We start from the raw sequence: 13,961 nt of genomic DNA on the forward strand, positions 1-13,961 counted from the left end.
GACACTGATGGGGTCTATTGCTAGGCCATTGATCATGCAGCTTCTACATTATGACAATACAGAAGGTTTACAGAATGGTTATTGAACACATAGATATTCATACAGCCATACAGCGCAAAAAGTTCAGCAGAAACTTGTTTCAGTTTTGGAAGTAATAATTTAGGAAGTAATGATTTAGCTGCAATTTTATATTTTTATTTAAAGGGACAAAGTAAACACAATGTAAGTTTCTGTTTCAGTCTAAATATAAGTATAAGTATAAGTGTCAGGAATCGGCGTTCAGTGGCATCTCACTTACCAGCGCGCTGGTGTGCAGGCCTCCGAGGTCACGGCCCCAGTTTGCGGCTGCATGAATGCTCTGTTCGCGGGCGTGGTACCCATTGTCATTGTGTACCCCTGAAGTCTATCTAGTGTGTACCCACCATCTGTGCAGCATGGGTGCCGCCAGGACACTTGTGGTCAGCTGACCTGTTACACCCAACCCTGCACTGTGTCTGCACACATGATTCAAGCATCCAATGCCTGCTGACCAGGGGGTATAAATCCAGAACATTGGCTCAGTCTCATTGCCTTGAACAACGCGTCACATCCAGTGTACAGTGTCTCCTGGCTCCAGTCTTCGCTCTCCCAAGATTTTCCAGTTCAGCTTCTCCGTGGAACTACAAGATCCAGCCATCCAGCCTTGCTACAGATCCTTCCACAGTTTGCTACAGCTTCTTCCACAGTCTGCTACCACCTTACCTGCAGTAAGCGACTCTCTCCAGGTGCTGCCTTTCCATATTCACCTATGTGTAGTTATTCTGCATTTAGCATTGTGCTGTTGCAGCCAGCACTTAAAACTACCAACTGTCTCCTGCTATAGCCTTGCTTGGCCCTGTGGACTCTGTGCATATTTAACTGACTCTGTGTACCTGTTGCAAGTTGCTAACGGTTTCCAGACAGAATACCACAAGTTACCGATTGCCTGTGTTGTTCCATCACGTTCTCCCATCAGTTTCCAGGCCGATCCTCTGTGACATTATTTCTCCTCTGGATATAGACTCTGTTTCACATCGGCTCCCAGACCGACCATCGATTGTTTGCCATCGGCTCCCAGGCCGGTCATTACTGTTCTCTAACTACTGCTGGTTTCCAGATCAGCTCATTCTTTGTGACTGTACTAAAAACCAATGTCAGCTTCCACGCTGTGAATCTTCTGTATTTGATATTCCCGTTCCAGTTATCATTATATTGCTGTGTGTCTTTAATAAACATCATTGCGCACATGCGCAGGAACTTGCTGCGGCCTCCTCGTTTCATCCATTTTACCACCACTGACCCACTAGTGCCCCCTCCAGGAACAGACATTTACACAGACCGGAACTGGAAGCCATTGATGTTTGAACTGCTGCTTCATTCTCTAATGTTGGTAACATAAGGAGCTGTTTATGCATTTGGTAGATAACTGCTCACATTGGCCAATAGCAGTCAACTGCCGACCTGCTTACCAACATGCCCAATAGTTGTCCAACTTGGATGGTATTATTATCCAGGATCACACGCATTTTAAGACCACACAAGCAGTGACACTAGGCTCATTACCAATATCCCAGCAATATTGCCATATGTGTGCCCAGCTTAAGTTTTATCACTTTTGATTTTGGTACAAACAGTAGCTGATCTTGCCACGGGCAAGCAGTACTTTTGCCCGGGGCGCCGCCTTTCCGGAGGGCGCAGGCGCCATCCGGAGGGCGCCCACCATGGCAAGATCCGCCACTGTGGCCCCCGCTGTGCCCGCCGCTGGTCCCCCGCTTTGAAGGGAACCAGACGCTATGCGTCTAGTTTCCCTTCATGGAGAGGACCTGTGCTGTGCGGTGCGCGATGACATCATCGCGCACCGCACAGCAAAGGTCCGCTCCATGAAGGGAAACTAGACGCTACGCGTCTAGTTTCTCTTCATGGAGAGGACCTTTGCTGTGCGGTGCACGATGACGTCATCGCGCACCGCACAGCATAGTGGCACAGACACTAGGGGTCATAATTGACCTCTAGTGTCTATGCTGTGCTAAGGGAGAGACGTAATGACGTCTCTCCCATAGATCCGAGGACAGACACAACCATCCGAGGACAGGAGAAGAGCGGCGCCGGCGGAGGAGGAGGTCTGGAATCAGGAGCGGGGATTGTAAGTATACTTTTATTTATTTTTTATTTTTCTTCCAGCTGCGCTACAGGGGGCACAAATGGGGGCGTAACTGACCCCGCCCCCATATGAAGCCACGCCCCTATTTTTGCCCAGGGCGCCACAAGGGCAAGAACCGGCGCTGGGTACAAACAATAGGAACATGGTATTATCCTTATTAATTGATAGCATATAGAGAGTCTCTTTTCTCAACCTATACTTAAATGTGTAGGAAGTCAGGTACTTATTATAATGAGGAATTACAAACACCTGAAACTTACCATTGTATCATTGTGTAGAAGTACCTACAGGAATGTGGCTGCCCTGCATGGTTGCAGTGACAATTGCAAACAATATGACCAAGAAGATATACAAAGGGTCACCTTGCCAGAGGTGGTGTGAATACCTCCTAAGGCTCAATAACATATTCTATTCCATCAAACTTGACATAAGAAACTAATAAACTACATCAGAATAAGTTAAAAGGAAAAATCACTTGACATTTACTGTACACATATCTATTGCCCATTAGAAGCAGCATGGTGGGATCCCTTCTTTGAGACTGTACCATTATCAGGAACCAGCCTTAGAAATACAGTTTTCTGCTGGTGTTAGTGTTAGTGTTAGTTGTTAGTGGTGTTGGTGTTAGTTCCTTGAAAATTTTACAGGATGGACAGACATGGAAACAAGTGCAACCAGAGAATACACTTTTTGTGGGGCAAGGTGTATGTCCATTTTAAGAAAACATCACCAGCTGATTTTCAGATAAGCTAGAGAGCTACTGTTAGAAATAACGGGTGTGGTATGGAGGGTTGACCACACTTAGGTCGACAGTGTCTAGGTCAACCAGTAGTGGTCGACAGTAACTAGGTCGACAGGGATTCTAGGTCGAAAGGGTTTCTAGGTCGACATGTTCTAAGTTGACAGGTCAAAAGGTCGACATGAGGGGTTTTTTTTAAAATAATTGGTGTCGTTTTCTCCGTAAAGTGACTGGGAACCCCAATTAGTGCACTGTGTCCTCTCGCATGCTGCGCATGGGTTACTATTCCCAATCGTAGTCCACGTGGATCGTTAAGTATGAATAAGTTGAAACAAAAATTGTGAAAAACTCATGTCGGCGTTTTGACCTGTCGACCTAGAACATGTCGACCTAGAGACCTTGTTAACCTAGAAACAATGTCTACCTAGTTACTGTCGACCAATGGTGGTTGACCTAGAGACCGGATACCAGAAATAACTGAGGATGATGCTTTCTATGTTACAACATCTTCAGGGAGTAAAGCATTTGGTTATAATAAAACTTTTTCCACCAACGTATGGGTTGCATTATTACTTGCAATATGCACACAGTAGTTTTTTTATATTTAATAAAATAAAATGTTAGTATGCTTACTTTTTTTTGTTTAATAAGGTTTCTCTTTTCATGATGAAAGAAAACATCGCTGTGCGATGCTTTTGTACTTGTGCGGCGGGGTAGAGTCTGACATGCGGGGCAGGCTAGCCCTGTGCTAGGTGTCCCCCCACATGTCAGTGTGCCTGATGGTAGATGTGCTAAATTTAGCACATCTACGATCAGGTCTGAATTAGGCCCATTGTGTATATTTTGGTGTGTACTCTTCTGCTGCAGTAACCATACATCCACCTTATCATTAGTGACTAATGATTTCAATAAAGTGTATAGAAACTTCGTCAATAGGGAATATTTTCCAATTATATTTCCCATTGAAAACAATTTAATTTCAAAGCATCACCATTAGTGATATTCTCAGAAACAAAAACTGATAAATTATGTATTGCATACATTTGAAAAGACTGGCAGATCAGTGGGGATTACTTTGACATGTGTTTATTGTAACTATACACTGTCAAAATTAACTGTATTTTTGTTATTTGTTTTACTTAACTGCTGATATAACTGAAATAAATTACTGTATATTCATAATAATGTATTTTAGCAATACACTGCAACAACTTGTGTAGTTTCTCAAAGTGGCATTTGCTATTTAGTTTATATGACAAAGATACTTTAATGGGGTTCATATTAAATAGCAAACAATCAACAATACTTACCATAATGCTAGCATAGCAGCAACCAGCTGCATTTTTCTCAACATGGAACTTTGCTCTAGATTAAATGACACCAGACTTGCTAGTGTAAATAAAAAAACAAGCATGTTTGCACAACAACATTTCCTAAGTAGTGATCTTATTATCATTGTCTGTGTTTAGGTTTGCGAGTGATAATAAATTGCTATTTGTATATAATTAAGGAACTGATTGGCTCTTTGTGATGTGTACTTATCACAGTGATCCGGGGCAAATGCTACTGTAACTGGTGTCATTTACTTTATAGCATAATAAATAAACATCTGTTGCTGATAGAACACAATGCTAATACAAGGTTGATAACTAAGACTACTATTGCACAAGCAATGATGATACTGATAACAGATTAGAATATTAGAGCTTTCTAAAACAAACTGTTAAACATTAGTATATCACCCATAACAGTAATTATGAACTTCAAATGTTATCATTCATAGTGTTTATTTTGAAAAAATAGTTTAAAAATGAATTCCTTCATTAACATTAAAAACTGTAGAAAAAAATCAAATACCATTTGCACAATATTCCATAAATACATATATATACAAAAAATATAGTCACATAGACCTGAAGTGCCTTTTTACATATTTACCAAACTTTAAATTATAAAAATGAACATCACAAATACTCGAGCTTTACAAATATCGTAAAAATAGTTTTACAAGTTCAAAAAATAACGCACATTTTTTGTCCTAGTTCAAAACACCTTTTACTATAAAAATGACTAAGGAAGGCAGTGTCTGTAGTTTAGCAACGGAGTGGCTCATAGGAATTAAAAATAGACACCTCAGGCAGTGCACTCATCTTCTGAAGAATGTTGTAGTCCATTAATTAAATATATATTTATATATATTTATAATAATTATTTAAAAAAAAAAAAGCAACTGTCCATAGTGCAATGGAGAAGAACGGGAACAGCAGTGCAAGAGTTTGTATGCGGACACGGAAACTAGCTTGGGGTGTCCATTTTGTTTTGCAGTCATTTGCTAATTTCAGTAGAGAACCAGCTCAGCCTGAATTTAGTGTCTCAGCAGCAGTCGACAAAGGGATGTCCCTCTCCTCTATTATCAGCAGCATTCATGTGGGCGTCACCTCTGCATATTTGACAAGAATGTATTGTACAGCTTCCGTATTACACCTGTAGGAAATTAGAGGTTAGTTACATATTGGCAAAACTCTAGTTTGTCTAATATTGGTTGTTATTGTCATGATTATTCATTTGAAGCTGTATAATGTATATGACATATTACTGGTTGAAGTAGGGTATTATCAATATATTATTATAACTACTTAATTGCTTTTTATAACATTATATAAAACAGATAAATATATGGGCCAATTAACAATATTTTTATTTATAAACATAATACTAAAAGCTGTCCATAAGGTGTACATTGTAACATCTGTACATAATACAATGCAAATCCACTGACTAACATTTGGTAACGCCTATATTTCAAGCAAATTCAAGTTACTGGAGACTTTCTTGTAGGTTATGTACTCATGCATGTTTGCATGCCTTTGGTAGTACATCATGAACTAATATAGTATTTTCTGTGTTTAGGTTCAAGATCACCAATACCCAAATCCAAAGTACAACAATAATACTGACCTCAGTTGCTATGATGCATTCATCTTTCTCATCTGATATGACATATACAGACTGATATTTTGTGTCTTTAGTTGAGTAGTTTGAGTCTGGTCTTCTTCTTTCTGAAGAATCACTGTGGGTAACAAATAAAAGGCATATCATTTCAGTACTTAAAACAAATAAGAGAGGAAAATAAACCATTAAAAACTTTGCACAAAGTAGAGATGTCAAGACATTCACCTTTTTAAATGTGATGAGTGCATGTCTTCTGAATCTGAGTCATTGGTGCTGCACTTGGCCTCACATTTCCTACGTTCCTCCTTTGAAGTGTCCTCATTCTTCATCTCGTGGACTAAATTGTAATCCACGGTTGGGTATCTGGGCTTGTAGCCATTTTTATCATTATTGCTTTCACTTAGGAAGTCCACTTTCTTATTTGTGTTTTTAATCTGACTGGTGCCTATGATGCTTACAGAAATGTCCTTTTCACGATGGCAGTTGGAAAGATTATTCATGGTCTTGGTCTCACCATGTGCAGGAATAGGCATGTGTCGTTTCTTCTGCACCTTGAGTCGTACATAGACAACTACTGCAGCACAACCTAACAGCAGCAAAAACACCAGGATAATCCCAGCACACACTGCAATCCATGGAAACTGTCCTCCTTGTTTTTCTACGTATTTACCAGTGGAATCCACAATACTGGGTTGTTCAGGCAATAAGAACTGGCAATTAAGTCCACCATAGCCACGAGCACATTCGCAGACATAACGGTTGTTTCTCTCATGACATGTTGCCCCATTGTGGCATGGATTGTGCTCACATTTGCTGACAGGCATGCTGCAATTCTTCCCGGTGTACCCAGGAGGACAGGTGCATAAATAGTCATTAATCCCATCCTGGCATGTGCCACCATTCTGGCAGGGAAAGGAAGAACAGTCATCCAGGTTGTCATCACAGTGCCTTCCAGAGAAGCCATCTTGACACTGACATATATAGGAATTTCCAAGGTCTTCGCAGCGAGCTCCTGTTACACAATCAAGCAGCCGATTAGAGAATGCAACTTGAGGTTTGATATAGGTAAAATATAAATGTTTCTGCCAACCACTATAAAATTTACATTATGAATAACATTTATTTTTTGTAATGTGATGATTGTAAATGGATGCAAATTTCATGCTGAATTGTCCTCTACAATATATCCTGCATTTAACAAAGTATTTATAAAAATAAGTTTTACCAAATGCAGGCATGGCATACGTTGTTTCAATTGATTCTGCCTTTATTTGTGTCTGAGTAACAATATAAGCACTATGACTAGTAATGTAAATGACTTGCTAAACATTATGGGGCAGATGGAGAGTGATACCTACGCCAGTTTGTGTAGCATTAATTAAGTAAAACTGCCCTGTGCATACCCAGAAACTGGTTGCATGCATATGCACCTATGCAGATATGCGTGATTCTGGTATTATGCACACACATGCAAGGACAGGCGAGATAGGGAAGGAAGGGGGTAAATTAATAAGCAATTGCGGACACATACAGACTGGCACAGAGATGCATATACACCTGTGAAAGCCAAATCATTTGTGGGAATCATGGTCAGGTGCAAATACACAATAATAAAGATGACCGTCACTAGGTCTAAGGAATTGCTCCTAATTGTGATGCTCATATGTGATATCTTCTCTGCACTTGCTGATTTTTTTTGTCCACAAACCAGCAAGTAGACTTTTTTATACACACAGTTGGTAAATTAGAGAGCTTTTTAAATGTTATAAAAGGCTAGTAATTAATGCATATTTAACATGCACGAAAACTGTTAAAACTTCAGTGGAAGTGAATGTGACGCATGCCTGACATAAACCATTCACATATGCTAATTGTGCTTAATATGCAGGTGTGCATATGAACAGAAGTGTGGCTATTTTATTGAACACAGTTTGCACTTGTGATTGTGGGCACAATTGTGCCAAGCTCTGCATCAGGCAAAATATTAGTTAACTATATGAACTTACCATTGGCACAGGGATTGGAGCTGCAGTAATCAATTTTCTTTTCACAGTTGAAACCAGAATATGCAGCTGGGCAAAGGCAGCTGTATCCACCATCTGGGTTATCAGAGCATCTGCCTCCATTGAAGCATGGTCCATCAGCACAAGTCATGGCACTGAGCTCACAATTTTTACCATAGAACCCTGGTGGGCATGAACATAAGTAGCTATTTTCCAGATCCTGCCAAAGTAAAAGGATCAAGATGAGAACATATGCCACATAAAAGGACTGAAGCACATATTTAATATCTAGACTATCCACCAATAAAGGTGCCTTCCACTCCTCTGGCTCTTCTGGTTTGGTAAAGATATAGAGTATAAATGCTCACTGTAATAATGCAGACTCTATGGATTAATGTCTCTCTCAATCTATTATTTACTCATTTGGTTACACGACACTTTCAGAAGCTGTGGTTAGAAATGAATGTTAGCATAGCAGTAACCAGCATGGCACACTTACAGTGCAGCTTCCTCCATTCTTGCAAGGGTTAGTATCACACTCATTGATCTCAATCTCACAGTTGGACCCGGTGTAGCCTGGACGGCATGAGCAAGTGTAGCTTCCCTGGCCAGTGTTGGTACAGGTGGCTCCATTCTTGCATGGCTTATGGTGGGTGCAGTAATTAAGATCTGTAGAGAGAAAATACATAAGTTCTCCATTAGGAAATATAGTTCCTACTAGCTAAGATTAATTTTATGTATTTCATTAATGCAGATCTATGTTTATCTTTAAAACTCACCTTGATTACAAAACAGACCTCCCCATCCTTCTTGGCAGTTGCACTGCCAAGGCTGCTGGCAAGTGCCATGGAGGCAGCCTGGGTATCGGATGCATTCATCACAGTAGCGGCCTTGCCAGCCTACACGGCATCTGGTCGGAAGAAAATGAAACTGGTTACCTTCTTGTTACCAAGCGCACAACAAGAGCATTCTATGAGACAGTGCACTGAAAATGGGTCTACCTAAGAATATGAGAGGAAATGAAAGGAAAATTCTGGAAATGATACCGCCTGCTATGTGTTATATACAAGACTTTAGATGTAGACTATATGGTTAGTTAATCATGTATGTATATATATATGAGCTTGTCATTTGGGTTAACTATGTGTGTGCATGCAAAACATTTTCTAATTCAGCTGAACATTAACAGAATGCAGTGAACTTACTTGCACTCCCCGGGTTTTTCACAATAACCATGGTGTTCGTCACATCCAGGAAGACAGATTGCTGTGGGGTAAAAGTTGGGAGACATAAGTAATGTATTCTGCTATATCACTACTAACAAGTGTGTCTTCCGCGCGCACACTCTGCAAAAAGTGACAATCTCTGCAGTCTGTTAGATTACTGATTATTGCTTGGTAAATAGGTACTTTGCTGGTCACTTGCAAACAACCATTCTCCTTAATTCAGCTATACGCAGACAAAAGAGGTCTCACAGTCACCATCTACCCTCCCCCTTTACACACACACTTTTCTTCCAAGTGAGGGTCAGAAGTCTTTTTTTTTTTCCCTTCTATACACACATGGTTCCACCCCTTAATATCCCAGCGAGTGTGTGCAGATAAGAGTGGACAGCTGGTGTGCAGGGTGCCAGTACAGGACAGCTGCTCTATTGTCTATTCTCTCCCAGCAGCTGCCCTTCTGCAACAATACCCCACTGCCTCTAGCCAATCACAGGCAGGGGTGCTCCATCTCTGGCCAATCACTGGAAAGATGTAATCTACGGCACGCGTGTGATTTTTTCTGAAAACTTTTCATTATTATTATCATTTAAATAAATGGTCCAAAGTTCTCAGCAGAAAGAGGGGCACCAGCCTCACAAAGAACTGTGGGGGAAGGGGGACTTGCTTAAGACAAGCTCGTTAAGCAGGCAGTGCACATTTTACACAACTATACTGGATGCACAAAACAGAGTTGAACACCCCCATCGGACAGAATAAAAAAGAGCTAATCAACATGATTAATGAGAAGCTTTTATGTACCAAATGTCTTGTGTAAGGGAACAAATACAATTTAAAAAACAAGTTTGTTGATTTATGGCAACATTATGTCAATTAAGTGAACATACAATTCAGTGGTATGTTCTTGCAGATTTGATTTAAAATGATACGGATTATATTTGTAATGATAATGTGCATAGGTTTTATAAGCTCTTAACTTGAAATTGGCGACAAATCAACCATTGGTGTAAACATCATAAATCTCTTAGACAAGCCCTTGTTTCCATACTTATTACTTACATTCAGTGCAGTACTGTCCTTTCCATCCAGGGTTGCAGACTTTCTCTCCTTTCTCACCACAGGAGAAGTGTCCAAATGTATCATCCCTGGGACGGCAGTAGTCTGAGCATCCTTCTCCATAGTAGTGCTCGTCGCACACAAAGCGGTATGAGTACTTGAGCTCAGTTCGGCCACTGCTGTGCAAATCCTGGGACCACTCTTCACCCACAGTCAGGTGTCGCTGGGTGGCCAGGCGGCTAATCAGGCGGTCAGGGTTCTCTGTCAAAGGATATAGAGCATTCATTATAATCATTGCACACAAACCAGCTGTCTACTTGTTACTATACTATTAACACATAACATCAATAATATGTATATAATGATTCATGATTTATTGCATATGTAGAGCATAAATAATGTCTGGATATCTGTGGATAATTCCAGCATTTATATATTAGGGTCTAAGTATATGGTAACTAAACATTATAAACTGAATCCAGCTGAAGGCCAAACCACTATTACGATGGTAACCGCACTGTCACTTACAACATTTTTACAGGTGTAACCACAGATGTAAGTGTCACATTATCACTTTACTACCACTGACGGCTGAATATAAGCAGAGTCAGGATCAGGGATAGAATGTTTCCACCTCAACTCTGTTTCTTACCTGTACTTAGATCATCTGGTGAATCAGTGTGCAGTGCTTCAATGATAAGGGAAAAGGTACCCTATGGCAAAAAGAAAAACAATTTAATGTTGATGACATAGCAGCAATAAAAGAAGAACAAGAAAATATTAGTTTTCAAAAATATCCATGAAACTAAGATAACCGGGAATGTTGCCGACCCCCACTCGATAGGCGAGGCTCAAAGAATTGTGTTGGCTAGCTACATGTTTTCACTTTAAATGGGTGGACTTTTTTTAATAGTTATTTCCTGGTATGATTTTTATGTTTGTTTGTTTTATTATTCAGTTATTGTAACCCCTTAAGTACCAGTCCACCGCAAAGACCCACAACAGCTTAACCCTTTCCTGCTCACATTGTAGAGCACAATTACTTTTGGTTTCACGATGGTTCCCAATTTTTTTTATTGCCATGAGAGTTGAGAATACCCCTCTCTTTTTTTTCTCTATTTAACAACTTAAATGCTTGATGGGAAGGCTAGAAAAGCAGTGATCAGGAGGCCTAGCTGGCTGTTGTCATCCATCTTCACGCTTAATTTACCCAGTTTCACACATTGAGGATGGCTGTAAAATGAATCCTTTTGGGAATTTCACGCTGTGCTGACAATTATACAACCAGCTCCAAAGACAAGAGGAGGAGAGCAGGATAGTGGCATTTCCAACACCATAACACTTGTTCCTTTTGGAAAAATAAAGGACTAGTCTACGACAAATAACACTTTTATATGAGCATCTCCCTTCTGCCTTTAATATACAAATCTCGGTCTTTCAGTGACATCTCTTTGAGCTTTGCCTATTAAATAACCCCTTAGGATATACAGACAGATGTAAACCCTAAAAATAAATCTTCCCCCAGGCTACCCGTCTTTTATCTGAGAGGCTCTGCTGCTTTCAACACGGGGTTTATTTCACCTTCTGTAATCCAACCCCACCCTGTAGACAGTATTTATCATTTACTTTATCTGAATACTGTGGACGGAATTGCCACACCCTTTAAAACACCCTATGGCCACTGTTTGTGTTATCAACAACTACTGAACATAAGAGCCATCAGTGTCTGTCCCTTCACTGTTATCTAGGGATCATCTGAACATGCGATTCTGCTACCTATCATTTCAGCTACGTAAAGATAAAGGATTCATTGTGTTAATGCAACAGAGTGGTAAAAATACTGTGGCTTATTATTATTATTATTATTATTATTATTAGCGATTGCATTTTAGCATAAACAGATTGTGGATTAAAGAGAAGGATCGGTCACTCACAGGCCAGGTGAATCCAAAGGCGAATCTGATAGGGTTGGTGAAGCTTGGATCCGAGCTGCTGCTGTCGGGCACACTGAACGAGTTGGAGCCCAGCACAGGGGTGATGGCGCTGCCATATGTACACGGAGGCTCCGGGGACACGCTGCTCTGGTAGTGCTTCAGACAGATCCTGAAGAAGGTCTTGCACTCGCATTGTTGTAGCCCTTGGGAGCCAGACATCCCACTGCGACAGCAGTTCATGTTCCCCATAGGACCCTTCTTGTTGACAAACTCCTGTAGCTTTAGCTCAAAAAGTCCGGAGCAAGAGACCTGTGAGGCCAATAAATGCCACATGCATCAATCTATACATAATTCTGACATGCATTCACAACGACATACAGGCAAATGTCGCAGCGACTGAGCTTTTATAGGACATCCAGACAAATGTCGCAGCGACTGTGCATTCTCCTTAGTGGGGAATTCTACTCATACATATGAATGTAAGTATAATAGGATCTCATCACTGCACTCACACACACACACACACACACACACACACACATGCATCTATAATAGTCTGTTTTACCCAAAGTGCCGAACAACTCATATGGGAGGGGAGGGGGGGGGGGTCGCCCCTTACCTGGCACAGGAGCGCAGACACGAAGAGGATACTGAGGGTGGACTGTGGTCCCATGATGGCTGAGTGGCCTTGCAGTGCTGCTCTGTGCGGAACAAGGTAGGATCAGCCCGGAGACCGTAGCAGGCAGCCCGGGTGTGTGTGGCTGGTCCCAGCGACACTGCTACACACACACAACTCTTCTTTTCTCCGCTAGATACGCCCTTGCATTGAGTGACAGACTACTCAATGGCAAAAAGGTGGAGACTGATGCTAGGTAAGGATTGAAATTCTAAACATCAGCTTTCAGTTCACATTCAATGTCCCTAAATCTCCAGCTCCATAGTAAATAGCCAAAAATCCAAATAAATAGGAACAAATGTGAGTTTTTAAAGCGTTACTGTATTATATACAGTTTCCCAGTCCAGGCTATAATCCCAGTTGCAAGATGACTTGTTTCTGCCGGTATTGACTTGTTGATGTCCTGAGCCAGTAGAAATGCACAAGGCAGCGGTGTTTAATGTGTACTAGAGCTTTGCTCTTTTCTCCTCCCAAAATAGTCCTTTTAGGAATCCAAGATGAATGTGTAAATAAACTTGCGTTGTTGAGATACAGAGAGGTTACGTACAAAATAAGCGTCCCCTTGTCGCTGTCCTCCTCCTGCAATCCGCAGCTCAGCTCTCGGCGTGTGAGGCAGGGAGTATCTGAGTCTAGCTGGCCGCCTGCCTCTTTATATGGAGCCTCCTGCCTGCATAGCTAATGAGATGCAAATGAACAGACCCCCAATCTCTCCAGAGATGTCACAAAGGAGCCACTTTTCAGAACCCTCCTCTCAATGGATTGCCAAATGGTCAGTGAGCTGTAAAATGTGCAATCCTCCCTCCTCTAGCACCCTCCCTTCCTTTCCCCCACGATCTGTGCATAACAGAAACACAAAACACACATTTACATTCCTGACATTTTTATTTTATTTTTTTGCATTTTTGTAATAATGTTTATTTAATTGAAAAAAGTTTACCTATATTAAGACTACAAAGCAGTACAACTCTATCGGTTAAAATGTATGCAGAAAGTTTATTAAACTAAAAGGTTCGCCCTTCTTTCAAAACTATGATCATATTGCAAACACCCCTATCTCGTTCTCCCCCTGTGAATGAATGGCCCCCTACCCCATAGCCCCCCTTATCACCTCACAGCCATAAAAAAAAAAAAAAAGCAACACACTTCTGGAACCAAACAATTCTTTATTCGGAGATGTATAATTACATTCTAAAATTCAGATC

General features: G+C 40.9%; 1 protein-coding gene and 1 long non-coding RNA gene across 3 annotated transcripts in view; one reads left to right on the plus strand and one right to left on the minus strand.

Annotated features, from left to right (window-relative positions):
* Window positions 1-8,009, plus strand: part of LOC134910070 (uncharacterized) — a 47,044-nt gene extending 39,035 nt beyond the window's left edge. For both annotated transcript variants that reach the window (XR_010176104.1, XR_010176105.1), the window contains exons 3-5: window positions 5,244-5,418; window positions 5,829-6,935; window positions 7,924-8,009. This is a non-coding gene — a long non-coding RNA (uncharacterized LOC134910070). The remainder of the gene's footprint in view (window positions 1-5,243; window positions 5,419-5,828; window positions 6,936-7,923) is intronic.
* Window positions 5,315-13,394, minus strand: DLL1 (delta like canonical Notch ligand 1). Its single transcript, XM_063917693.1, has 11 exons — window positions 12,703-13,394; window positions 12,084-12,392; window positions 10,802-10,862; window positions 10,153-10,410; window positions 9,079-9,139; window positions 8,653-8,783; window positions 8,373-8,542; window positions 7,877-8,093; window positions 6,096-6,882; window positions 5,877-5,988; window positions 5,315-5,402 (listed from the first exon to the last, which is right to left on the minus strand). The coding sequence occupies exons 1-11, from the start codon at window positions 12,754-12,756 to the stop codon at window positions 5,397-5,399; spliced, it is 2,166 nt and encodes a 721-aa protein (XP_063773763.1). The 5' UTR covers window positions 12,757-13,394; the 3' UTR covers window positions 5,315-5,396.
* Between the last annotated feature and the right edge of the window lie 567 nt (window positions 13,395-13,961).

This window comes from Pseudophryne corroboree, chromosome 4 (genome assembly GCF_028390025.1).
Source record: "Pseudophryne corroboree isolate aPseCor3 chromosome 4, aPseCor3.hap2, whole genome shotgun sequence".
Lineage (NCBI taxonomy): Eukaryota > Metazoa > Chordata > Amphibia > Anura > Myobatrachidae > Pseudophryne > Pseudophryne corroboree.

Coding starts and splice junctions, on each gene's coding strand:
- DLL1 (XM_063917693.1), bottom strand. CDS start 12,756: ATGGGACCACAGTCCACCCTCAGTATCCTCTTCGTGTCTGCGCTCCTG. Junction 10,863..12,083: donor CCTTTGGATTCACCTGGCCT/GTGAGTGACCGA, acceptor TTTTTGCCATAG/GGTACCTTTTCCCTTATCAT. Junction 10,411..10,801: donor ACCAGATGATCTAAGTACAG/GTAAGAAACAGA, acceptor ATCCTTTGACAG/AGAACCCTGACCGCCTGATT.